General features: G+C 36.8%; 1 protein-coding gene across 6 annotated transcripts in view; it reads right to left on the reverse strand.

Moving 5' to 3' along the window:
* Nucleotides 1-26,216, reverse strand: part of RNF13 (ring finger protein 13) — a 219,542-nt gene that overhangs the window by 111,429 nt on the left and 81,897 nt on the right. For all 6 annotated transcript variants that reach the window (XM_078070449.1, XM_078070446.1, XM_078070451.1 and 3 more), the window contains one exon: nucleotides 22,970-23,050. In XM_078070449.1, coding sequence (XP_077926575.1) covers nucleotides 22,970-23,050 — 81 coding nt within the window. Of the gene's footprint in view, nucleotides 1-22,969; nucleotides 23,051-26,216 lie in introns of those variants that run through there.

The raw sequence follows: 26,216 nt of genomic DNA on the forward strand, positions 1-26,216 counted from the left end.
CCCCAAGAGAATAATGCAAAATAATATAGTTTAAAAAAAATCAATAATGAATTAAAATGATACATTAGAAAATATTAACTTATTGCAAAGGAAAGCAATAAAAGGAAAAAAACGGACATGAAACACAGAAAACAAAAAGTAAAATGGCAATGTAAATCCAACGTCAAGAATAACATTCATGTGGGGCACCTGGGTGGCACCAGGTCATGATCCCAGGGTCCTGGGATCGAGCCCTGCATCTGGCTCCCTGCTCCACGGGAAGCCTGCTTCTCCTTCTCCCACTCCCCCTGCTTATGTTCCCTCTCTCGCTGTCTCTCTGTCAAATAAATAAATAAAATCTTAAAAAAAAAATTCATTCAAAAGACAGATTGTCAAAATGGATTTTAAAAATGAAGCTCCAACTGTATGCCAAGTACAGGAAACACATAAATAGAATTACAAGTGGTTTAAATGTAAAAGGATGAAATAGATATACAAACAGCCACCATATAAAAGCTGGAATGACTATACTAATACAAACAAAATAAATTTTAAAGCAAAAATACATTATCAGAAATAAGAACATTTTATAATGATGAAAAGGCCAATACGTCAGAAAGATATAACTATTATAAACATATAGGCACCAAAGTCCCAAATTACACATAGTAAAAAACTTACAAAATTGAAAAGAAAAACAGATAATTCAACAATAATACTGGAGCCTTCAATATCTTACTCTCAATACATAGAACTTGTCAGATCAACCAGGAAACAGAAGACCTGAACAACACTGTAAGCCCACTAAAGCTAACACGCATCTGTTGAACATTTCATCCAACAACATCAAAGTATACATTCTTCTCAATTGCACATGGAACATTCTCCTGCAGAGATCATATATGAGACCATAAAACAATGCTCAATAACTTCTGAAATCATTCAAAGTATGTTCTATGACCACACTGAAGTAAAACTGTAAATCAATAAAATTTGGGGAAACTCAGAAATAAGTACAGAGTAAACAACACATTCTTAAATAACCAATGAATCAAATAACTCACAAAAGAAATTACAAAATTATTTTGAAAATGAAAAGAGAAACACAACAGTTACCCTAATTAAGGGGATACAGTTAAAATTTCTGCTCAGTAGAAATTTATGCCTATAAATGCCTATATTAAAAAAGAAGAAAAATGTCAAATCAATAACCTAACCCTTCCACTTTAAGACACTTGAAAAAGAAGAGCAAACTAATCCTAAAGCAAGCAAAAGGAAGAAAATAGTAAAGGCTAGAGTACAAATCAGTAAAATAGAAAAATAAAAAAGAAAATCAACAAACCCAAAAGTTGGTTCCTTGAAAATAAAAAAATCAACAAAATTTACAAATCTTCAGTTGGACTGACCAAGAAAAAAAAGAAGACTCACATTAATAAAATCAGCAGTGAAAGAGGGAACATAACAAGCAACCTTACAGAGTAAGGGGAGTACTATAAACTATAGGCCAACAAACTAGATAAACTAGATGAAATGGACAATTTACTAGAAAAATACAGACACTACTAAAACTGACACAGAAGAGGGGCGCCTGGGTGGCTCAGTTGGTTAAGCAACTGCCTTCGGCTCAGGTCATGATCCCGGAGTGCCGGGATCGAGTCCCACATTGGGCTCCCTGCTCAGCAGGGAGTCTGCTTCTCCCTCTGACCCTACCCCCTCTTGGGCTCTCTCTATCTCACTCTCTCTCTCTCAAATAAATAAATAAAATCTTAAAAAAAAAAAAAACTGACACAGAAGAAATAAAAAAATCTAAATAGATCTGTAACAAGTAAAGAGATTAAAAAAAAAATCAATAAATTACCACCACAAATGGCCAGGCCCAGATGGCTTCACTGGTATATTACAGAAACACTTAAGTAAGAATAAACACCAATCTTCCACATAATATTATGAAAAACAAAACAAAAAAGGACGGAACACTTCCTAACTCTTTCTATAAAGCCAGCATTGCCATCGCACCAAAACTACACAAAGACACTGAAAGAAAAAAAACTACAGACTAATATCTTTTATGAATATAGAAGTAAAAATCCTCACAAAAAAATACTAGCAAGTTAAATCCAACAATATATAAAAAGGATTACAGACCTCATCAAACTGGATTTATACCAGAAATGCAAGGTTGATTTATAACCAAAAATCATTTAATTAATGTAATACACTACACATCAATAGAAGGACAAAAGTCACATCATCTTAAGAGATGCAGAAAAAAGTATTTGAAATAAATCAACACCCCCTCATGATTAAAAAACAAAAACAACAAAAACAAACAAACAAAAAAACACCCCCAACCAACTAGGAATAGAAGGATAGAAGGGGACTTTTTCACCCTAATGAAGGACATCTATAAAAATGCACAGCTAACATCATATTTAGTGATAAAAGACTGTATTCTTTGTCCCTAATGAACAAGATAAGAATGTCTGCTCTTGGGGTGCCTGGGTGGTTCAGGCAGTTAAGCAGCCGGCTCTTGATTTCATCTCAGGTCATAATCTCAGGGTCCTGGGATCAAGTTCTGCATCTGGCTCTGCTCAGCATAGAGACTATCTCCCTCTCCGTCTGCCCCTCCCCCTGCTCACACACACTCTCTCCAATGAATAAATAAATTAAAAAAAAAAAGGCAGGGGGTATCTGGGTAGTACAGTCGGTTAAGCAACCGACTCTTGGTTTTGGCTCATGGTTCAGAAGATCGAGCCCCACACTCAGTGAGGAGTCTGCTTGAGTTTCTCTCTCCTTCTCCCTCTGGTCCTCCCCGACCCCCCGCACACACTCTTTAAATAAATAAATAAATCTAAAAGAGAAAAGAATGTCTGCTCTTGACAATTCTATTCAGAAATGTCCTAAATGGGATTATTTGGGAATTTCTCATAAATGTATTTGCCTTTTCCTAATTATTTTAGACATTCATTGCTTCATGTCAAAGAAACATTTCAAATTTCAAAATAATAATAAAAAAAAAATATTCTTCAATTTAAAAAATGTCCTGGCAGTGCTAGCCAGGGCAATTAGGCCAAAAAAAAAAAGAGGAAAGATATAAAAAGCATTCAAATTGGAAAGGAAGAAGTAAAATTAATCTATTTGATTTGCAGAGGGCATGAGTTTATACAGTTGACCCCTGAAAAACATGGCTTGAACTTCACAGGCCCACTTATACACGGATATTTCTTTTTTTTATACAGTATGGTACTATAAATGTATTTCCCCTTCCTTATGGTTTTCCTAATAATATTTTCTATTCCCTATCTTACTTTACTGTATATTGTGTTATATGTTTACTGTATATTAATTTTATGTATATAAATGTAATGCATATAACATACAAAATATGTGTTGATTGACTGTTTATATCATCACTGAGGCTTTTCTGGTCAATAGTATTAGTAATTAAGTTTTGGCAGAGTCAAAGTTATACATAGTTTTTTGACCATGTGGGGGTCAGTGCCTCTAAACCCACGTTGTTCAAAGGTCAATTGTATATGGAAAACCCTAAGAAATCCTCTAAAAAAAAAATTAAAACTAATAAACAAGTTCAGCAAGGTTACATGATACAAGATTAATGTACAAAAATCAACTATTTCTATATACTTTCAATGAGCTATCTGACAAGTAAACTAGGAAAATACAATTTTTTGATACAATGGTATCAAAAGCAGGAATAAATTTAAGAAAAGAAGTATAAGACTTGTACACTAAAAGCTACAACATTTTGTTAAAAGAAATTAAACAACCTTAAATAAATGGAAAGACAGTCTACTTTCATAGATAAGAAGACTTAATAGTGTTAAGATGCCAATACTCCCTAAATTAATCTACAATTTTGATACAATCTATATAAAAACCCCAGCTTGGTTTTTGTTTTTTTGTTTTTTGTTTGTTTTTGCAGAAATTGACAAGGTGATCCTAAAGTTTAAATGGACATTCAAGGTATCCAAAATAGCCAAAATAATCTTGAACAGAAAAACAAAATTGGAGGATGCACACTTCCAATTTTAAAACTTACTACATAGCTATAATAATGTATACCGGCATACAGATAGATCAATGGAATAGAATATAAATTCTGGAAATAAACTTTCATATTTATGGTTGACTTTTTTTTTTTTTAAACAACGGTGCCATGACAATGTAATGAAAGAATAGCTTTTCAACAACTGGTAGTGAGAAAACTGGATTATCCACATGCAAAAGAATTATGTTGAACCTCTACCTCCCATTAAACAGAAAAATTAACTCAAAATAAAGACCTAAATCTGAGAACTAAGTCAAAATAATCCTGGAAGAACACATACATAAGTTTTCATGACTTTGGATTAGGCGATGATTTCGTATATATGATACCAAATGCGTAAACAACAGAAGAAACCATAGACAAACTGGGCTTAATCAAAATTAAAACCTTTTGTACTTCAGAGGGCATCATCAAAAAAATGAAAAGACAAGGCAGAGAACGGGAGAAAGTATTTACAAATCATATACCTGACAAGGGACTTTTATCCAGAATACATAAAGAAATCTTACAACTCAGTAATAAAAATTCATAGAATCCAATTTTAAAATGAGCAAAGGCGGAGTTAAGACGGCAGAGGAGTAGGAGGATCCTGAGCTTGTCTCATCCCTTGAACACAGCTAGATAGTTATCAAATTATTCTGAACACCCAAGAAGTCAACTGGAGGTCTGAGAAAACAAAAACGGCAATTCTGCAAGCAGAAAAGCAACCACCTTTTGGAAGGTAGGAGAAGCGGAAGTTCACTTGGAGGAGACATAGCTGTAGATGCCGCAGCAAGGAGGGAGCCTGCTTACTGAGGCTACCACAAAATATTAGGAGGGGCAGAGCGCGAAAATCTGAACTTTTAAATTTGCTACCGTGGGGGACATGCCTGGATTAAAGGTGCTCAGGTGGCGAAAAGGGGCAGAATCCCAGGAGTGACAGGGTGGTCTGAGGATCCCCTGGGTTGCAGGAAGAATGGATGGCACCAAGTTGCTGCACCGTTCCCAGGCACAGGAGCCAGGAAGCCAGCAGAGAGCAGCAGATCTTGGTGCTGGCTTTCTGCTATAAACTGCATACCGCGGCTGGTCATGCGACTGCTTTCCTGGGACGGGCGACAAACGCAACAAGACCCTGCCCTGGAGGGAAGAGTGCTGGTCAGCCCCGCAGGCATCCCTAAAATTTGGAGTTCTGAAACTCAGTCACACACCTGAGATAAAAAGGCTCCACTGGGGCAGGGTGAATGCAGGGTTTAGATGGAAACTGGTAGAAACATTGATTGCTTTTCTGTGAGGGTTCACTAAAGAATAGGGGGAGAACTTTCAGCTCCCAGGTTAGACAGCAGGACACAGCCATTTTCATCCTGCCCATCAGGTCTGAAAGCCATCGGGGAGCAAAACAGCCCCACCTAGTGGAGACCAAGCAGCATACACCAAGCCCCGCCCACCTGAGCACTGGAGAAGCATTTGGATTGAGTGCTGCAAAGCTTCAGCTCTAGGGAAAATAGGATCAAGTTTCTTTTTTACTTTTATCCTCTATTTATTTTTATTATTGTTTCATTTTTCTCATATTTTCTAATTTCTTTTATTTTTTAAATTTATACACACACACACACACACACACACACACACACACACTTTTCAGATACAGTTTTTATTTTTGTCTACTTTCATTTCATTTTATTTTGGGATCTAGATTCTTTTAACAAGCAGACCAAAACACACCCAGGAGCTAGGGGGTTTTTTTGGTTATCTTGTTTTGTATTTTTGTTTTTCTTGGGTTTTTTTCTTTTTGTTTTGTGTTTTGTTTTTGTTTGTTTTGGTTGTTCTTTTTTCTCTTTCTTCTTTTCTTTTCTGGACAAAACGACAAGACTGAGAAATTCACCCCAAAAGAAAAAACATGAGGTAGAACTCATGGCCAGGGATTTAATCAATACAGATATAAGTAAGATGTCTGAACTGGAATTTAAAACAACGTTTATAAGGATATTAGCTGGGCTTGAAAAAGGCATAGAAGACACTAGAGAATCCCTTACCACAAAAATAAAAGAATTAAAATCTAGTCAGGCCAAAATTAAAAATACTATAACCAAGTTGCAAACACAAATGGAGTCCACAAAAATAAGGATGGACGAAGTAGAGGAGCAAAGTATTACTATACAGAAGATAAAATTATGGAAAATCATGAAGCCAAAAAGAAGAGGGAAAGAAAAGTAATGGACCATGAAGGCAGACTTCGAGAACTCCATAACTTAGTAAAACATAATAACATGCGAATGATAGGAATCCCTGAAGATGAAGACAGAGATAAAGGCGAAGATTTATTTCAACAAAGTATAGCTAAAAACTTCCCTAATCTGGGGAAGGACACAGACATCAATATCGAAGAAGCACAGAGAACTCCAGTTAAATTCAACAAAAGCCAGCCATCGCCAAGGCATATCGTAGTCAAATTCACAAAATATACGGACAAGGAAAGAATTCTGAAAGTAGCAAGGGAAAAAAGGTCCTTAGCCTATAAGGAAAGACAGATCAGGTTTGCAGCGGATCTGTACACAGAGACCTGGCAGGCAAGAAAGAAGTGTAAGGAAATATTCAACATGCTGAATGGGAAAAACATGCAGCCAAGAATTCTTTATCCAGCAAGGCTGTCATTCAGAATAGAAAGAGAGATAAAGAGCTTCCCATACAAACAAAAACTAAAGGAATTTGTGACCACTAAACCGCCCTGCAAGAAAGTTTAAGGAGGATTCTTTGAGTGGAGAAAAAAAAAAGACCAAAAGCAACAAAGACTAGAAAGGACCAGAGAAAATCACCAGATACTAATTCTACAGGTAACACAATGGCCCTAAATTCATATTTCTCAATAAATCTGAATGTAAATGAACTAAATCCTCCAATCAAAAGACAAAGGGTATCAGAATGGATTAAAAAAAAAAGATCCATCTATATGCTGCCTATAAGAGACTCATTTTAGACCTAAACATAGCTGCAGATTGAAAGTGAGGGGATGAAGAACCATCATGCTAATGGATGTCAAAAGAGCCAGAGTAGTCATACTTATACCAGACAAACGAGATTTTAAAACAAAGACTGTAACAAGAGATGAAGAAGGGCATTATATCATAATTAAGGGATCTACCCATCAAGAAGATGTAACAATTGGGGCGCCTGGGTGGCTCAGTCGGTTAGGCAGCGGCCTTTGGCTCAGGGCATTATCCCAGGGTCCTGGGATCGAGCCCCACATCGGGCTCCCTGCTCCGCGGGAAGCCTGCTTCTCCCTCTCCCACTCCCCCTGCTTGTGTTCCCTATCTCACTGTGTCTCTCTCTGTCAAATAAATAAAATCTTTAAAAAATAATAATAATAATGAAGCAGCAGAAAGAGAAATCAGGGAATTGAATTGATCCCATTTACAATTGCATCAAAAACAGTAAGATACCTAGGACTAAATCTAACGAAAGAAGTAAAAGATCTATACTCTGAAACTATAGAACACTTATGAAAGAAATTGAAGAAGACACAAAGAAATGGAAAAGCATTCCATGCTCATGGACTGGAAGAACAATATTGTTAAAATGTCTACACTACCCAAAGCAATCCACACATTTTATGCAATCCCCATCAAAATACCACCAGCATTTTTCACAGAGCTAGAACAAACAATCCTAAAATGTGTACGGAATCACAAAAGACCCTGAATAGCCAAAGCAATTCTGAAAAAGAAAAACAAAACTAGAGGCATCACGATTCCAGAATTTAAGCTCTATTACAAAGCTGTAGTGATGAAGACAGTATGGTACTGGCACAAAAACAGACATATAGGTCAATGGAACAGAACAGAGAACCCAGAAATAGACCACAACTATACGGTCAACTAATCTTTGACAAAACAGGAAAGATTATCCAATGGAAAAAAAGGCAGTCTCTTCAACAAATGGTGTTGGGAAAACTGGACAGCAACATGCAACAAAAGAATGAAACTGGACCACTTTCTTACACCATACACAAAAATAAATTCAAAATGGAAGAAAGACCTTAATGTGAGAAAGAAAACCATCAAATTCTTAGAGGAGAACACAGGCAGTAATCTCTTTAACATCAACCACAGCAACTTCTTACTAGATACATCTCCTGAAGCAAGGGAAATAAAAGCAAAAATGAACTATTGGGACTTCATCAAGATAAAAAGCTTCTTCACAGCAAAGAAAACAATCAACAAAACTAAAAGACAGCCTATGGAATGGGAGAAGATATTTGTAAATAACATATCTGATAAAAGGTTAGTATCCAAAATCTCCAGAGAACTTATCAAACTCAAAACCCAAAAACAAATAACCCAGTTAAGAATGGGCAGAAGACATGATTAGACACTTTCAAAGAAAAGCCATCCAGATGGCTGACAGACACATGAAAAGATGCTCAACATCATTCATCATCAGGGAAATACAAATCAAAACCACAATGAGAGACCACCTCATACCTGTCAGGATGGCTAAAATTAACAAGTCAGGAAACAAGAGATGTTGGTGAGGATGTGGAGAAAGGAGAACCCTCTTACACTGTGGGAATGCAAACTGGTGCAGCCAGTCTGGAGAACAGTATGGAAGTTCCTGAAAATGTTAATTTAGAACTACTCTATGACCCAGCAATTGCACTACTAGGTATTTACCCAAAGGATACAAAAATACAGATTCAAAGGGATACGTGCAACCCGATCCTTATAGTAGCATTATCAACAATAGCCAAACTATGGAGAGAACCCAAATATCCATCAGCTGATGAATGGATAAAGAAGACGTGGTGTGTGTACACACACACACACACACACACACACACACACACACAGGAATATTACTCAACCATCAAAAAGAATGAGATCTTGCCATTTGCAAGTACATGGATGGAGCTACAGGGTATTATGCTGAGTAAGATAAGTCAGTCAGAGAAAGATAAATACTATATGATCTCTCTCATACGTGGAATTTAAGAAAGAAAACAGATGAACATATGGGAAGGGGGAAAAGATGAAAAGTAGAGAGGGAAACAAGCCATAAGAGACTCTTACCAATAGAGAATAAACAGGGTTGATGGAGGGAGTTGGGTGGGAGAGGGGCTAGATGGGTCATGGGTATTAGGAGGGCACTTACGATGAACACTGGGTGTTATATGTGATGAATCACTGAATTCTACTCCAGAAACCAATATGCACCGTATGTTAACCACCTAAAATTATAAATAAATAAATAGATAGATAGATATAATAGGCAACAGATTTGAATGGACATTTCTTCAAAAAGATATATGACTGGCCAATAAGCACATGAAAAGATGCTCAATATCACTAATGATTAGGGAAATGCAAATCACAACCACATTTTGATTTAGTGGGTGTGAAGTGCTATCACACTCTAGAATGTCTATTAAAAAAAAAAGATTAAGAACAAGTCTTGACAAAGAAATGGGAGGACTTGGAAACTACACACACTGCTGGTGGGAGTTGAAAATGACGCACCCACTTTGGAGCAATCTGGCAGTTTCTTACGGGGTTACAGAGTTACCATATGACCCAACAATTCTACACTTAAGTATATACTCAAGAGAAAAAAGGGGCACTTGGGCAGCTCAGTTGGTTGAGCGTCTAACTCTTGATTTTGGCTCAGGTCATGGTCTCAGGGTCATGGGATCAAGCCCCACAACAGGCTCTACACTCAGCAGGATGTCTGCTTCTCTCCCTCTCCCTCTGCCCCTCCTCCCACTTGTGCTTGCTCTCTCTAAAAATAAATGGGTGAATCCTTGAGAGAAATAAAAACAGACATAAAAACATGTACACTGATGTTCATAACAGAATTATCCATAATATTCAAAAAATAAAAATGCCCAAATGTCCATCAACTGATGCAGAGGTAAACAAAATCTGGTATACACATACAACAGATTAGTTGCCATCAAAAGGAACAAAGTACTGATATATGCTACAAAACAAATGAACCTTAAAGAACCGCTAAGTGAAAGAAGCCAGAAACAAAAGGCTACATATTATATGATCCCATTTATAAATGAAATGTCTAGAATAGGCAACTCTATAGAGACAAAAAATAAATAATTGCTTAGGGTTGGAACTGGAGGGGTTGGGAAGAAATGGAGAATGACTGCCAATGGGTATGGGGTTTCTTTTGCAGGGGAGGAGAATGTTCTAAAATTGATTGTGATGATAACTGCTAACTCTGAATATACTAAAAGCCACTGAAACATACATTTTAAATGGGTGAACGCATGGTATGTGAATTATATCTCATTAAAGTTGTTACAAAAAAAAAAAAACATGGGGTGGTTGGCTGGCTCAGTCAGAAGAACATGCAACCTTTGATCCTAGGGTCATGAGTTTGAGCCCCAAAATGGGTGTAGAGATTACTTAAAAATACAGCAAACTTAAAAAAAAATGAGGGCATGAGGCTGGTCAATGAACTAGATGGTTTTTAGTATAACTTCAGGTTGTATCTTAAATATTCCTGTTTTTACTATTAATGTTGTTGGTTAAATTCTTACCCAAAAAAGTATTATCTGTCGAATATATATGTATTACCTAATACAAGGTCATCTAGAAACACTTGTTTCAGGAATGCTCTTGAAGGGGATAGCCTTTTTGCGCAGGCTCCAGTCCACTGTAACTAGTATTATTTTTGCAGACAACAAGAAAACAAAAGTTTTTATCTTATGGAGATTTTTTTGGTTTTGTTTTTCTTTTTCTATTTTGTTTCCTAGATCACACTGGGTAAGTAGAAATATATTCCAAATGCCTATCTGATCACCTCTTGGTTTTAGAATACTGGCTGTCCCATCTAAATATAATTTAACTTGTTAAATATCTACTATACCTTTCTTTATATGATCAAAATAAGATTAACTTAATTGCAAATAGAATTTCACATTTATATGTAAATTAACAAATGTCTTCTCCCTAAGTTTACCCCTTCACAGTAATCTGCAGACATAATAGCTTACTAATGAAGGGGGGGGTAATAAATCATGGTTTCCAGGATAAAGCTAGGAAAGGAGATGAATAATTCCCTTTTCACTCAAATTCATGTTGAAATAGTTAAATAAAGAGATATTGTAACAGATCAGGTTGACAATCCTTTGGTTCTTCTATTATCAAATCTAATTCCTAAAAACAACATAATTGATAAAGATTTAAAGATTATTGCCTTGAGTTTTAACACAAAACTAGTTGTTTGTCAGGATTCTGACTTTCTGATATTCAAGCTCTATGAAGAAAAGACATCTGTTACGTGTTTCCCATTCAGCACACACAGATAATGCTTCACTCCATAGACCATATCTTGACATTTTAAAAAACAAAATGACTGTGCCCTCTGGTGGACAATGCCTTTTAGTAAATTTGTTACATGCCACACGACCATCATAACCACATCATTGTCTTGTTAAGAAAAAAATCCAGTCAAACACTGTCACTCCAATCTAAACACTGCACCAACAAGTAAAAAATCGAAAGCTCAAAAGACTATGGTATACTTGTAGGATCTGCTACAACCAACAAGATAGAATTCCTGTTGTTTTTAGAGAAACTAAGTGGACTGAGCTTATATTGGAAATACATACCCTCTAAGATCACCTTCTAAATTGACAAATCATCAAAACAAGTCAGTAAGGTATATTTATTCATATTTTATATTCTGTAGTACTTTACAGATCCTCTAAGAACATAAGAGCTTTAAATGTGTTAATCAATTACAAAACTCTTAACAAAATCTTTGATAGCAAAAGAATTCAGAAACAAATAGAGAAAGTAAATCTGTGAAAACTTAAGAGCCAGCAGAGAAATTCCTCAGTTTTGCAAACAAAAGTGAATCCTGACTAAAAGGAATTCTTTGATAATGAAGCCAAAAACATATGGTTTTGTTTTGTTTTGTTTTTTTAAAAAGAAACAGACCTTCAATCATTCATTACTCACATTGTTTGCCATTTGCAACTTCTCATAATAACTCAGTCACTGTTGAACATAATCTGGTTAACTGAAGTTGAACACAAACTGGTTATCAATCTGATTAAGGGGACCAGAACTTAAAATTACTAATGAAAATGGTCATATCCCAGCTACAGAAATTATTTCAGTATTAAGTATTCAAAGAGAATAGCGACTGGCAAAAAGGGATCGGATCGCACAGGTAAACAGATAAAAATAGAACAGTACAAAGTAATAAGGGTGGTAATACTGGTAATTAGTTTTTCCTGTTAATTTCAAAGACGATGATCACAGATTCATTTATTAAGCGAGAAATACATTGAGTGTGGAAAAAATGAATTATTTCATTATGGCAAGTTATCACTCAGAAAAAAAAGGTATTATTACCAAACTCTCCAGAGTGGTCAGACACTCAGATACCAGCAATATATAAGACTACCTGTTTTTCATATCCTTGCTGGCCATTGACATTGTTAGACTCTTTATTTTCACTAATCTGATGAGTGTGAAATGACATCTAATTTTAATATACACAAGGAGAGATTTTTAAGATATAATAGCAAAAAACTGACATCTTACATATTTATTAATAAAATAATGAAAAAATGATATATTCATAAAATGAAGTATTATACAACAGTCAAAATGAATGCAGACAATATAACAACGTAGATAAAATTCAAATACACTGCTGGGTGAAAAAAAAAAGCAAGTTTAAAAACCAGAATAAACAAAATTTAAAAGCAGGTACAACAATGTTTATAGATTCATATAAGATAAAATGTTTTGTAACATAAATGGGAAAGATCTAAATTTCAGGATAATGATTATCTAGGAGGAGGAAGATAAGGGAATGGAATTTGGAAGGGAAAAAAATGTTTCAATGGTACTGGTAACATTTTATTTCTTCTTTTAAAAAATGCAAAATATGAACATCCAGGTGGTAGGTATACAGGATGTTCTAGTATTCCCTTACTCTGTGTTTGAAATATTTAATAATTTTTAATAAGTGAAAGCAACCTAAACACAATGACAACCAATGACACAGGGGATTGGTTACATTATGATGTAATTCAAATATTTTAAAAACTGCATGATGACATGAATGCATAATATATTTACATGAAAAGATATCCATGATATTGGATATGCCATGATTTTGCCAAATTTTAAGAAGCTGCAAAATAGCATAAACACATAAAATGAAGGCATAAATAGGTCTCTAAAAACTCAGTTATACCCAAGTCTACCACTATAATCTCTTCGTTGTAGAATTATGTATGATTTTCATAGTCTTTATACATGTACTTTATCATCTTAATTTTTATGGTAAGCATATATTGCTTATAATTAGAAAAATATTTTTTCATGGGAAGAAAAATTAAAAATTACTTTTACCATATCAAATTGAGAAAGCCAGCAAGGAAATCTAATGAAAACTACTAAGTGAACAAACAACAAAGATGCCCAGTAATGAAACAGGGAAGTGCAGGGAGTGTGTGGAGTTAGGAGATCAGACATCTTCGTCTTCTTTGACTTACAATGTGGTTGGAAACTAAATAGGATAATGTGGGTGGGTCCAAGGATGATGGAAGAGACTACCCAAACTGTGGAAGAAAAAGAGCCAAGGTTAGATTTGGGGAATTATACATAAGATGGGAGGGTAGACTTTCCATGCTTTCCTTCAGGCCCTCCTCCCCCTTACTCTCTCTCCCTACCTTCCACACTTTTTCTCCAAGTAATAAATTGTCATAATGAAATAATTCATTATTTTCCACATCTAATGAAACACTCTATTCCCTGATAAAGTTAATGAATGAATGAGTAATCATTACCTTTGAAATTAACAGGAAAAGATTTTAAAAGCTCAAAATTCACTGAAGATGCATTCTTTTTATACCTTCGTGCATTTGAAAAATGTCTTTTGATTTCAGAATTCCTATTTTATGTATAAACAGGTGTGGTGTTACTTCTTATTTTAATGGTTCCATTTCCTATTTATCCTTTAAAAAAGGAACTCTAACCTTTGCTTTAGTCTACAAATTTAAGGTGATATTATGACAGTTAACAGTTCCTAGGAGTGAGGAAGCTAAGTATATTCAGCCTAACCAAGACTTCTTCATATCACAAAACTATCGAGTGTTTTGGGAGGGAAAATACAATAGTGCTATTAAGCATCTTCCTTACAAAGAAAGCAAAGGAGGCATCACAAATAAGGCATCCAAACAACCATATTTCCTTGCAGTATTTGCATTTTCCTTCACTAGAGAAAAAAAAATTTCTCTTCTAATCTCAAGCCTTTGTATTAAACAAAATCATTTCTTCTGAAAGAATCCGGAAGAAGTTACTAGTAAATTTTCAAATAAGTCTAGTTTGTGGGAAGTTAACTAGTGATAACACCGGGTGCTAATTTAAGAATAATGATTAAGAGAAATCATATATAAGGATACATATCATATCATAAAAGGTACAAATTATCTAGAATAGATATTAAGAATGATACAGTCAAGGACAAATCTGCATCCCATGACCTTCATCCTCTATGTCTTCTCATCAACATGAAAAACATACACTAAGTACTAGATTACAAAAACATCATACACAATGATCATGATATATCTAGCCCAAAAGGTATTTTGCTGAAAATAAGATTTGCCGTTGATAGCTATACTCAGGAAATCTGATGCTAAGCTTATTAAGGCTTCCTTAGAGATAAATCTGGTTTTCAATTTTTTAGTAATCATCATGATGAGGGAACAGATGGCAAGCTGAAGACAAAGCACAAGCTGACACCCTACAACCCCCATCCCCACCCATGGATGGGATATATGCGACATTCCTCAACCACTCCTGGTTGCCCTAAAGCTAAGGGAAGGAAAAACAAATGGTTAAACTTCTAGAGATTATAGTCCTGCAGGACCTAAGTCTCCCTCAGTTTACAATTTTTTTTTTTAACAAGAAAAACATTCTTATCAATAACCTACAGGAAATGTGGATGAAATTGGATGTCCTTATAACCTACAGCCCATTAACAGATACTTGAGGCAGGCAGAATATAAGGTTCCAGGACACCTGTGTGGCTCAGATGGTTAAGCATCTGCCTTCAGGTCAGGTCATGATCTCCAGGTCCTGGGATCGAGCCCCACCTCCGGCTCCCAGCTCAGTGGGGCATCTGTTTCTCCCTCTCCCTCTGCCGCTCCCCTTGCTTGTGCTCCCTCTCTCTCTCTCAAATGAATAAACTAAGTCTTAAAAAAAAAATAATAATAATAATAATGTTCCTCCAGGAAGCTTCCAATGGTCTTCACTTTAATGCCTTGCTAGAGGGAAAAACAACCTTGACAATGGCAAAGCCTCCAGTAACTTGTAGGTCCTCTTTAGCATATGAAAGTTCTTTTTTTTTTTTTTTTTTAAAGATTTTATTTATTTGACAGAGACAGACACAGCGAGAGAGGGAACATAAGCAGGGGGAGTGGGAGAGGGAGAAGCAGGCCTCCCGCGGAGCAGGGAGCCCGATGTGGGGCGATGTGGGGCTCGATCCCAGGGCCCTGGGAACATGACCTGAGCCGAAGGCAGACGCTTAACGACTGAGCCACCCAGGCGTCCCATGAAAGTTCTTTTGAAAACCTCCCTTTTCCTTACCTCCCCCAACTCCCAAGTATATAATTAGCCACCCCTCACAACCCCGGTGCAGCAGCTCTTTCTGCCCACAGGTCCTGTCTCCGTGTTTTAATAAAACCACCATTTTGCACCAAATATGTCTCAAGAATTCTTTCTTGGTCGTCGGCTCCGGACTTCACCCTACCGAACCTCACCTATATTCCAAAATCCATATCAATTATCTCCTCTATTTATCAAGTCACTTCTGAAAAGTATATAAATAAGAAACCTAGAAAAGTCTGATCCTCCTGATGATGTGGTATTGGAATATAGATGAGGTTTGGTGTTGAAAAGGGTGTAGAAAAATGGGTATTCTCATGCACTGTTAATGGGAACAAATCAGTATAACCTTTTCGGTTTTTTTAATTACCTTAATTCAATTAATTAACATATAATTTATTATAGGCTTCAGAGGTCCAGGTCGGTGATTCATCAGCCTTATTTAATACCCAGTGCTCATTACATCACATGCCCTCCTTAATGTCCATCCCCCAGTTACCCCATCTCTCCACCCTCCTCCCCTACAGCAACCCTCAGTTTGTTTCCTAGGATTAAGAGTCTCTTATGGTTTGTCTCCCTCTCTGGTTTTGTCTTGTTTTATTTTTCCAGTACAAACTTTTGGAAAGGTAATTTAGTGTATCTATGAAAATTTTAGATGTACAAACCCATTGACTCATCAGCTATACTTCTAAACCTCTATCTTAGAGAAATAACTTAATTGTGGATAAGAAACAAAAATATCTGTGAATGTGAAACGACTAATAAACTATGGTCCTTCATATTAGAATACCATGCAGTGCTTAATAGAAACATGCTAGATCTATGGGTGCAGCTGTGGAAAGCTATCAAGACATAATGCTAAGGGTGGGGATGTGCAGGGAGTCAAATTACAGAGTAACACTGATGAGGGAACAGAAGGCAAGCAGAGGACAAAGCAGAAGCTGACACCCCACAACCCCCCCTCCCCCGCCCATGGGATCTGTGTGACATTCCTCAGACACTCCTGGCTGCCCTAAAGGAAAAACAAATAGTTAACTTATAGAGTCTCCCTCAGTTTACAAATGTCTTAGCAAGCTACAAGAACAAAGCATTCCTATCATCACTAACCTAGCTTCCAGAAGGAAATGTAGATACAATTAAATGTCTTTATAACCTGCAGCCCATCGACAGATACTTGAAGTGGGTAGAGTGTAATGTTCCTCCAGGAAGTTCCCAACTATCTTAATGTTAATGCCTTACTAGAGGGGTAAACAACCTTAACTTCACAATGTATGGCAAGGCCTCCAGTATCCTGTGAGTCTTCTTTAGCACATGAAAGTTCTTTTGCAAACCTCCCTTTTTCCTTACCTCCCCTAACCCCATAGTACGTAAGCTGCCACCCCTCACTACCCCAGTGCAGCAGCACTTTCTGCCCACAGGTCCTGTCCCCGAGCTTTAATAAACCACCATTTTGCATCAAAGATGTCTTAGTCATCGGCTCCGGACTCCGCCCCCTGAACCTCACCTATATTCCAAAACCCCATCAACATCGTAGTGGGTATCTGTCATTCATAATGCCCCAAATTTTCTGAATCCACTTTCCCCACACTACGAATTCCACCTTTACAAAGCAGACTAAAACAACAAAAACAACAACAACAAAAACTAAACTATATTAACCAGCTTCCATTATAGCTAGTATTTCACTGAAGTATGTGGCTAGTTAACTAGAGGGCCTACAGTCAGAAAAATCAAGGTGTTAGATTTGAGAAAACAGTCTGGCAAAGGGTATTTCTTCAGCTTGGGTGGCAGTTGAGGCAGTATGTTTTGAAGTAAGTAAGATCACAGAGGCTTCCTGATGGGAGAAAAGTGCTATGTTTTGGGGGTCAACGGCTGCATCAATCCCTTATCAAACAAGGAGGTTCTGCGTTTTGTTCCTGACAATTTGGAAACTGCTTCTCCAGGATATGATACTGAGTAAGGGACAGGTGGGGCTAGGTAGGGAGAGACAGGTAGGGGGCCATGGGATCAGGATGACAAAATTCAAAAATGTGGGAGATGAAAGGAAACCAGAGATAAGGGAACAAACCAGACCATCCTGTCCTAGGTGTCTGAAGTGGGCCTTGTTATAACAGCTACATGTGACCAGCAAAATTACTGGGACCCTAAAAAGGTAGTAAAGCCATTGAAGGTGTTATCACTAGTCCTTGCTCAATGGTGCTATGAATAGAGATGTTAAAAGGACTTAAGTTCCCTGGTTAGCTTTCTATAAAAGACCATCCCCAAAAGCCCCCAGTGACAACCCTGTTAGGATCCCTCTCACTTCTCAGAGCTTTTTCTGTATCCTCGCTTAATAAACTTCTATTGCTTTACTCACTCTCCTCTGTCCATGAGATTCATTCTTCAACTCTATGGGATAAGAATCTTGCTCTCCTGCTTCAATACTCTAGACATCTGTATCCCTTCATAATCCCTTTCTGGGTAAATTAGCTAGAATTGATTCCATTATAAAAATTAAGAAACCTGGACTGCAAGGTTGTTTCAACATCCGCAAATCAATCAATGTGATACGCTACATTAATAAAAGAAAGGACAAGAACCATATGATACTCTCAATAGATGCAGAAAAAGCATTTGACAAAGTACAGCATTCTTTCTTGATTAAAACTCTTCACAGGGTAGGGATAGAGGGTACAAACCTCAATATCATAAAAAGCCATCGATGAAAAACCCACAGCGAGTATCATTCTCAATGGGGAAAAACTGAGAGCTTTTCCCCTAAGGTCAGGAACATGGCAGGGATGTCCACTACCACAACTGTTGTTCAACATAGTACTAGAAGTCCTAGCCTCAGCAATCAGACAACAAAAAGAAAAGGCATTAAAATTGGCAAAGAAGTAGTCAAACTCTCACTCTTTGCAGATGATATGATACTTTATATGGAAAACGCAAAAGACCCCACCCCAAAACTGCTAGAACTCATACAGGAATTCAGTAAAGTGGCAGGATATAAAATCAATGCACAGAAATCAGATGCATTCCTATACACCCAACAACAAGACAGAAGAAAGAGAAATCAAGGAGTCAATCCCATTTACAATTGCACCCAAAATCATAAGATACCTAGGAATAAACCTAACCAAAGATGTAAAGGATCTATACTCAGAAAACTATAGAATACTCATGAAAGAAATTGAGGAAGATAGGGGAGACTGGGTGGCTCAGTCATTAAGCGGCTGCCTTCGGTTCAGGTCATGATCCCAGGGTCCTGGGATCAAGCCCCGCATCGGGTTCCCTGCTCAGCCAGGAGCCTGCTTCTCCCTCTCCCACTCCCCCTGCTTGTGTTCTCTCTCTCGCTGTCTCTCTGTCAAATAAATAAATAAAATCTTAAAAAAAAAAAAGAAATTGAGAAAGACACAAAAAAATGGAAAAAACGTTCCATCCTCATGGATTGGAAGAACAAATATTGTTAAAATGTCTATGCTACCTAGAGCAATCTACACATTTAATGCAATCCCTATCAAAATACCATCAACTTTTTTCACAGAACTGGAATAAATAATCCTAAAATTTGTATGGAACCAGAAGAGACCCCAAATACCCAGAGGAATGTTGAAAAGAAAACCAAAGCTGGAGGCATCACAATTCCGGACGTCAAGCTCTATTACAAAGCTGTAATCATCAAGACAGTATGGTACCAGCACAAAAACAGACACACAGATCAATGGAACAGAGCCCAGAAATGGACCCTCAACTCTAGGGTCAACTAATCTTCAACAAAGCAGGAAAAAATGTCCAATGGAAAAAAGACAGTCTCTTCAACAAATGGTGCTGGGAAATTGGACAGCCACATGCAGAAAAATGAAACTGGACCATTTCCTTACACCATACACAAAAATAGAGTCAAAATGGATGAAAGACCTAAATGTGAGATAGGAATCCATCAAAATCCTTGATGAGAACACAGGCAGCAACCTCTTCGACCTCGGCCACAGCAACTTCTTCCTAGACACATCGCCAAAGGCAAGGGAAACAGAGGCAAAAATGAACTATTGGGACTTCAACAAGATAAAAAGCTTTTGCACAGCAAAGGAAACAGTCAACAAAACCAAAAGACAACCGACAGAATGGGAGAAGATATTGGCAAATGACGTATCAAATAAAGGGCTAGTATCCAAAATCTATAAAGAAATTATCAAACTCAACACCCAAAGAACAAATAATCCAATCAAGAAATGGGCAGAAGACATGAACAGACATTTCCGCAAAGAAGACATCCAAGTGGCCAACAGACACATGACAAAGTGCTCAACATCACTTGGCATCAGGGAAATACAAATCAAAACCATAATGAGATACCACCTCACACCAGTCAGAATGGCTAAAATTAACAAGTCAGGAAACGACAGATGTTGGCGAGGATGCAGAGAAAGGCGAACCCTCCTACATGGTTGGTGGGAATGCAAGCTGGTGCAGCCACTCTGGAAAACAGTACAGAGGTTCCTCAAAAAGCTAAAAATAGAGGGCGCCTGGGTGGTTCAGTTGGTTAAGTGACTGCCTTCAGCTCAGGTCATGATCCCGGAGTCCTGGGACCGAGTCCCACATCGGGCTCCCGGCTCAGCGGGGAGCCTGCTTCTCCCTCTGACCCTCTCCCCTCTCATGCTGTTTCTTTCTCGCTCGTTCTCTAATAAATAAATTAATTAAATTAAAAAAAAAAAAGCTAAAAATAGAGCTACCCGATGACCCAGCAATTGCACTACCAGGTATTTACCCCAAAGACACAAATGTAGTAATCCCAAGGGGCATGTGCACCCCAGTGTTTATAGCAGCAATGTCCATAATAGCCAAACTATGGCAAGAGTCTGGATGTCCACTGACAGATGAATGGATAAAGAAGATGTGGTATATATATACAATGGAATATTATGCAGCCATCAAAAAATGAAATCTTGCCATTTGCAATGACGTGCCTGGAACTAGAGGGTATTATGCTAAGTGAAATAAGTCAATCAGAGAAAGACAATTATCATATGATCTCACTGATATGTGGAATTTGAGAAACAAGGCAAAGGATCACAGGGGAAGAGAAGAAAAAATGAAACAAGATGAAACCAGAGAGGGAGACAAACCATAAGAGACTCTTAATCTCAGGAAACAAACTGAGGGTGATGGAGTGGAGGGGGGTAGGAGGGATGGGGTGGCTGGGTGATGGACATTGGGGAGGGTATGTGCTATGGTGAGTGCTGTGAATTATTTAAGACTGATGACTCACAGACCTGTACCCCTGAAACAAACAATACATTATATGTTAATTTTTAAAAAAATTAAGAAACCTTTCATATATACAAATGGTAATCACTTATGAACTTTTTGAGTTCATAAATTTATGAACTAAAAAGCACCACATATTCAGAAAAATTTCTGAAGGTCTATAGGATCACATAACACCCTGATATTTAATGTTGAAGAGGGAAGTAGGATTGACACGTATAGATGAAGAGGAGGTAATGGAAGGCTTTTCCTTTTTCCTCTGTATACTTCCTTTCTGTTTAAATATTTTTACAATGAGCAATAGTCCTACAATGCTGGGAATTTCTTTAATAATTTAAACTCTTCAAAAAATTAAAAACTAATATGCCCCTCCCAAAGGTGCCTGCCATCCTAAACGATAACAGTAGTTTTATGAAATTTTAAGAAAGAACAACCTGAAAACATTCTGTGGTACATACATACAATTTCATGTATTCTAACTTATATAACATAAAAAATTCATCTTGCAATGGGGCAGGACTTTCTAACCATCACCCCAGATGTAGAAGGAAAGCATAGTAATTTTTAACTACATAAACAAAATTACTGAAACCTTAAACGAAGTTAAAAGATGAAGGACAAACCAGAAAAAATGACCTGAAAGACATATGATATGGCAAATAATAGATTAATATTTCCAGTATATAAAGAATCTTAGAAATCAGTAAAAATAGACATTTTAATTTAAAAATGGGCAGATAGGGGCCCCTGTGTGGCTCAGTCAGTTAAGCATCTGCCTTCAGCTCAGGTCATGATCCCAGGGTCCTGGAACCAAGCCCCTCTTTGGGTTCCCTGCTCAGCTGGGAGTCTGCTTCTCCCTCTCCCTCTGCCCATCCACCCCTGACCCATGCTTGTGTACACACGCTCTCTCTCTCAAATAAAAAAAATCTTTAAAAAAAAATTAAATAAAAATGGGTAAAGAGCATTAACAGGCGCAATTCACTCTTGCATTCACATGTATACATTAAAACACACACACACACACGGCAAAAAACTAAGATGTTCAAGCTCAATAGAATTTTTTTATCAAATAACTAAAATTTGGTAATATCTAGTATTGAAGAGGGTGTAGGGAAAAAAGACAGTCTCAGACACTATTGGTAGGATTCTAAATTGTTCCAAACATTCAAAACGCAACCTGGAATATATAATAAAATTTTAAACATGTATTCCATATACAAAGCAATTCTACATTTGGAAATGTATCTTTTTTTTTTTTTTAAAGATTTTTTATTTATTTATTGAGAGAGAGAGAGAGAATGACAAAGAGAGAGCATGAGAGGGAGGAGGGTCAGAGGGAGAAGCAGACTCCCTGCTGAGCAGGGAGCCCGATGCGGGACTCAATCCTGGGACTCCAGGATCATGACCTGAGCCGAAGGCAGTCGCTTAACCAACTGAGCCACCCAGGCGCCCCTGGAAATGTATCTTATGCAAATAAATAGACAAATACACAAAAAAGGAGACATTCACTGTAGCACTGTTTATAAAAGAAAAAACTGGACAACCTAAAAATCCACATGAAAAATTAAACAAATAAATGTTCAAAAACCCATAGTATTTCACAATATTGCAAAACTATCCAGCCATTGCAGATTCTTCTCTAATACCATGAAAAGATGTTCTAGATAGAGAATTAAGTGAAAAGGCCTGGAAACCAAGTAGCATGTTTCTATTTAGTATTAAAATATAGATTCATTATATAAGTAAACACATAAATATATGCAAACATATATATCTATAAACACACACACACACCTGACATACAGCACATATCTTAGAAAACAGGTCTGAAATACATACCAAAATGTTAACAGTGGCTAGTTCAGAATGATACAATCATAGGTGATTTTCACTTTCTTCTTTATACCTTTTGAATAGTCTGAACCATTTACAAATGAATGTGTGGATTTTATGATAATAGTAAGAAATATTTTCATTCTTTAAACAAATAAAGAGCAATAAAAATGACCTTACTAAATACCTGTGCTTTTACTACATATTACTATTTGCTTACCTTTAAACCTTCAGCTGGAAGTCTGTAACCAAATCTTGCTGGAAGGTCATCAAATGTCTGAGATGCATTTTCAAAATTATACTAAATATAAAATTAAAAACAATCAAGTTATACTCAATTTACACATAACATTAAAAAAGAAATGTTTATTATTTACGTTGTCATTTCCACAACTCTGTTCCACTATCACAGCTCAACACAATTAAATCAACTTTGTAAATGTATATTCACTAAAATAGCAAGGAATATATATAATTTACTACATATATGACTGTTTAGATTCTGATTTCACATAATTATTATTAAACAGCAGCAATTCTATAACATTAAACCACTTACTGCTTTCTGAGTTTTCCCCACAATTCCCTAGCAAAGAATTTTCTAATCAGATTATTTTCCAGCAAGAGTTCCATTTGACTTTTTCTAAAGGGTCTGATTTAGTAGAAGAGATATACAGGATTTCTGGCCCTAGCTACAAAAGATGCCTTTCCCCAGACAAAGCAGCAGCATCAAATCATTTTTAAGAAATTGTCTTTTCTATATAATCTGGACATTTTCATCCACAGCTGAACAATGAAAGAAGGAAACTCAATGAAATATATCCATATAAAGAACTGAAGGCATTCAAACTCAACTTTCCCCTTCCTTATAGGTATAGATTCCTATGCTACAGGATTTATCAGTTCCCTACCAAAACAGAGCAAAACAAAGCAAGGGTTCTCTGTAATTGTCGAAGATAATACTAATGATAATTGTGAAATGAGTTTGCTGTATTATTTAAGAATGTTCAATCTGCTATACAGAAAAGAGAAACAAGGAAGACAGACGAAACTAAGCAAAGATAGTAAACAAGTAACTTCTGAAACACAGGCGAAGCTTACATGATGTATTAGAAGTGAAGATAGCTTTTTGCAAAAACAGTAGGCCAAAAGTACAGAAAAACAGAACACAGTGTTTTGAAGATAGGTAAAATGGATGGAACAAAGCAAGTGTTACATATAAATAGCAAAGGACAGCACGAAAGATCAAGCAAACTTTAAATATTCACAAAGCATGGATTAGGCCACAAATTCAGATTGAGAGCTTTATCATCCCTCAGTCAAACGCCCACTGGGGATACCCATTCTAAACTCAAGTGTCATCTGCCAGAGACAAGCAGAAAAATAGCTCTGCAGGTTAACAGCAAGTTACAGCTGTGTTCAAATGTCAATATCCTCAGTCTCTTCAACAGAGCAAATTTTGGATCTGAAAACCTTCCATGTTAATTCCCCTTGCTCACCCTCAACTCAGGTCCTGGTAACGACACTGTGACCAGAGACAACTGATGCAGCACTGAGAGAGACTGGACAAACTAATAATGTGCAATGCAGGATTTGGGTGGTATGGCTCTGGCATTTCACTTGAATCTTATCCTGAATGTCTTAACATAGCCATCTTTTAACGGTACTTGTCATTGTATGTTTGTGATTAATTCAATAAAATGTGTGATTCGAGCACATGAATTTGGTCACTGAACCTAACCATTCTGTTACTTTGGGATAATCAACTTGGAAGCCAACACTGCTTCAGGGTAATTTCCTACTGTAACAATAACTCATACTTACAGAGTACTCTATGATTTACAAAGTGCTTTGGAGTCACAAAGAGCTTTTTACATCCATTATCACAATGTGTCATTTAATCTCTTAATTAAAACACCTTTCTCTAATTGATTCAAGTGTTAAACTTGAGAAAGTCACTTAATCTCTCCAAGACCAAAGACACTACTGTAAAATAAAGAAATTGATCCACATCAACAGAGACCAAAGAAAAAGCACAAATGTGTGCAGGCAGTACTTTTTAAAAAACTGTACTTTTAAAATCAGGAAATGGAAAAGCTACAACTGTACTAAGTATTTTGTGTGTGTGTCTCTTCCTATTCCTGAAGAGTTTCACTCTTTTAGCTAAAATTTCAGAAATAAAAGGTCTACCTTGAACAATAATACTTGCAACACTGGTACTTGGAGTAAGTTTTGTTACTGAGTGAGACCCATTTTGAAATTGCTTCATCTTTCCTTAACAGCAAAACACGGATTGTCCTACAATGCCTCTTACAATCACACTGTTTAAAAAGAAAAAAATATTCCAGGGTGCCTGGGTGGCTCAGGCGGTTAAGTGTCTGCCTTCGGCTCAGGTCATGATCTCAGGGTCCTGGGAGCCCCTCATCAGGCTCCCTGCTCAGCAGGGAGCCTGCTTCTGCTTCTCCCTCTCCCTCTCTCTCTCATGAATAAATAAAATCTAAAAAAAAAAAGAGAGAGAGAAAAAAGTATTCCTATCATGAATAAGACAAACAGAAACATCTTTAGCATAAAAGTGCTTTTTAGTATTGGAGGGTGGACTGCTACTCATGAAATTAAAGAATGCTTACTGTTAAAATTCTTGAAGTAGAAAATAAAGTTATTCCTCTTTGGAATCCCATCCTCAGTGATTGCCATATAACAGTTTTAATCCACCTCTTTTGAAAAGGTCTTTTCTTAACCAATTCTCTCCTCCGACAGCAGCCTTAACAGAAGGTTTAATTTAATTTAGAAAGTAACAAATGCTAACAATTACTGAGCATTTATGATATCATGCTAAACACCCGACAGGTGTTCATTTAATACTTACAAAAACCCTATAAAGTTGGCCACTATTTTATCATCCTCATTTTACAGACTGTCCACAAAATGTTGAAAATAACTTGCTCTAGTAAGTAGGAGGAACCAGGATTCTCACCCAGGCAGTCTGGTCCCAGAGCTCTAGCTCTTAACTCATTGCCCCACACTTTCTCTCATACAGTCTCATTTCATAAGTAACTTAAGAGATGTTAAGCTGTTTGTCCAAGAGTGGAAGAACTGGAATTCAACTCACATTCTAACTCCAGTGCAGGAGCTCTTAATAACCGTGCTATATAATCCAATCCATTCACACCGCTAACTACTGGGTGCTTCTCTCCTACTCTGCCCACTGGCCCTCAAAACCACCTACCAAGCAACAGATTCTCTGACAAATCCCTACAACAGAATCAAAAGGTAGATTGGGAGTAAACCAAAATTGGGTTGTTTGACTCTCTCTGAAGCTACATTAAGATGGATACTAATTCTCAGTAAGATCATGACACAGCTCAAGGCTAATTAATAATTTCTCATTTCATTTTGGGTCAAAAGAGAGAGAAATGATCAGATAAGAGATGATGAGGATGAACTACTAACAGAAATAACAACAATCT

The sequence above is a fragment of the Halichoerus grypus genome, chromosome 1 (assembly GCF_964656455.1).
Source record: "Halichoerus grypus chromosome 1, mHalGry1.hap1.1, whole genome shotgun sequence".
In the NCBI taxonomy this organism is placed as follows: domain Eukaryota; kingdom Metazoa; phylum Chordata; class Mammalia; order Carnivora; family Phocidae; genus Halichoerus; species Halichoerus grypus.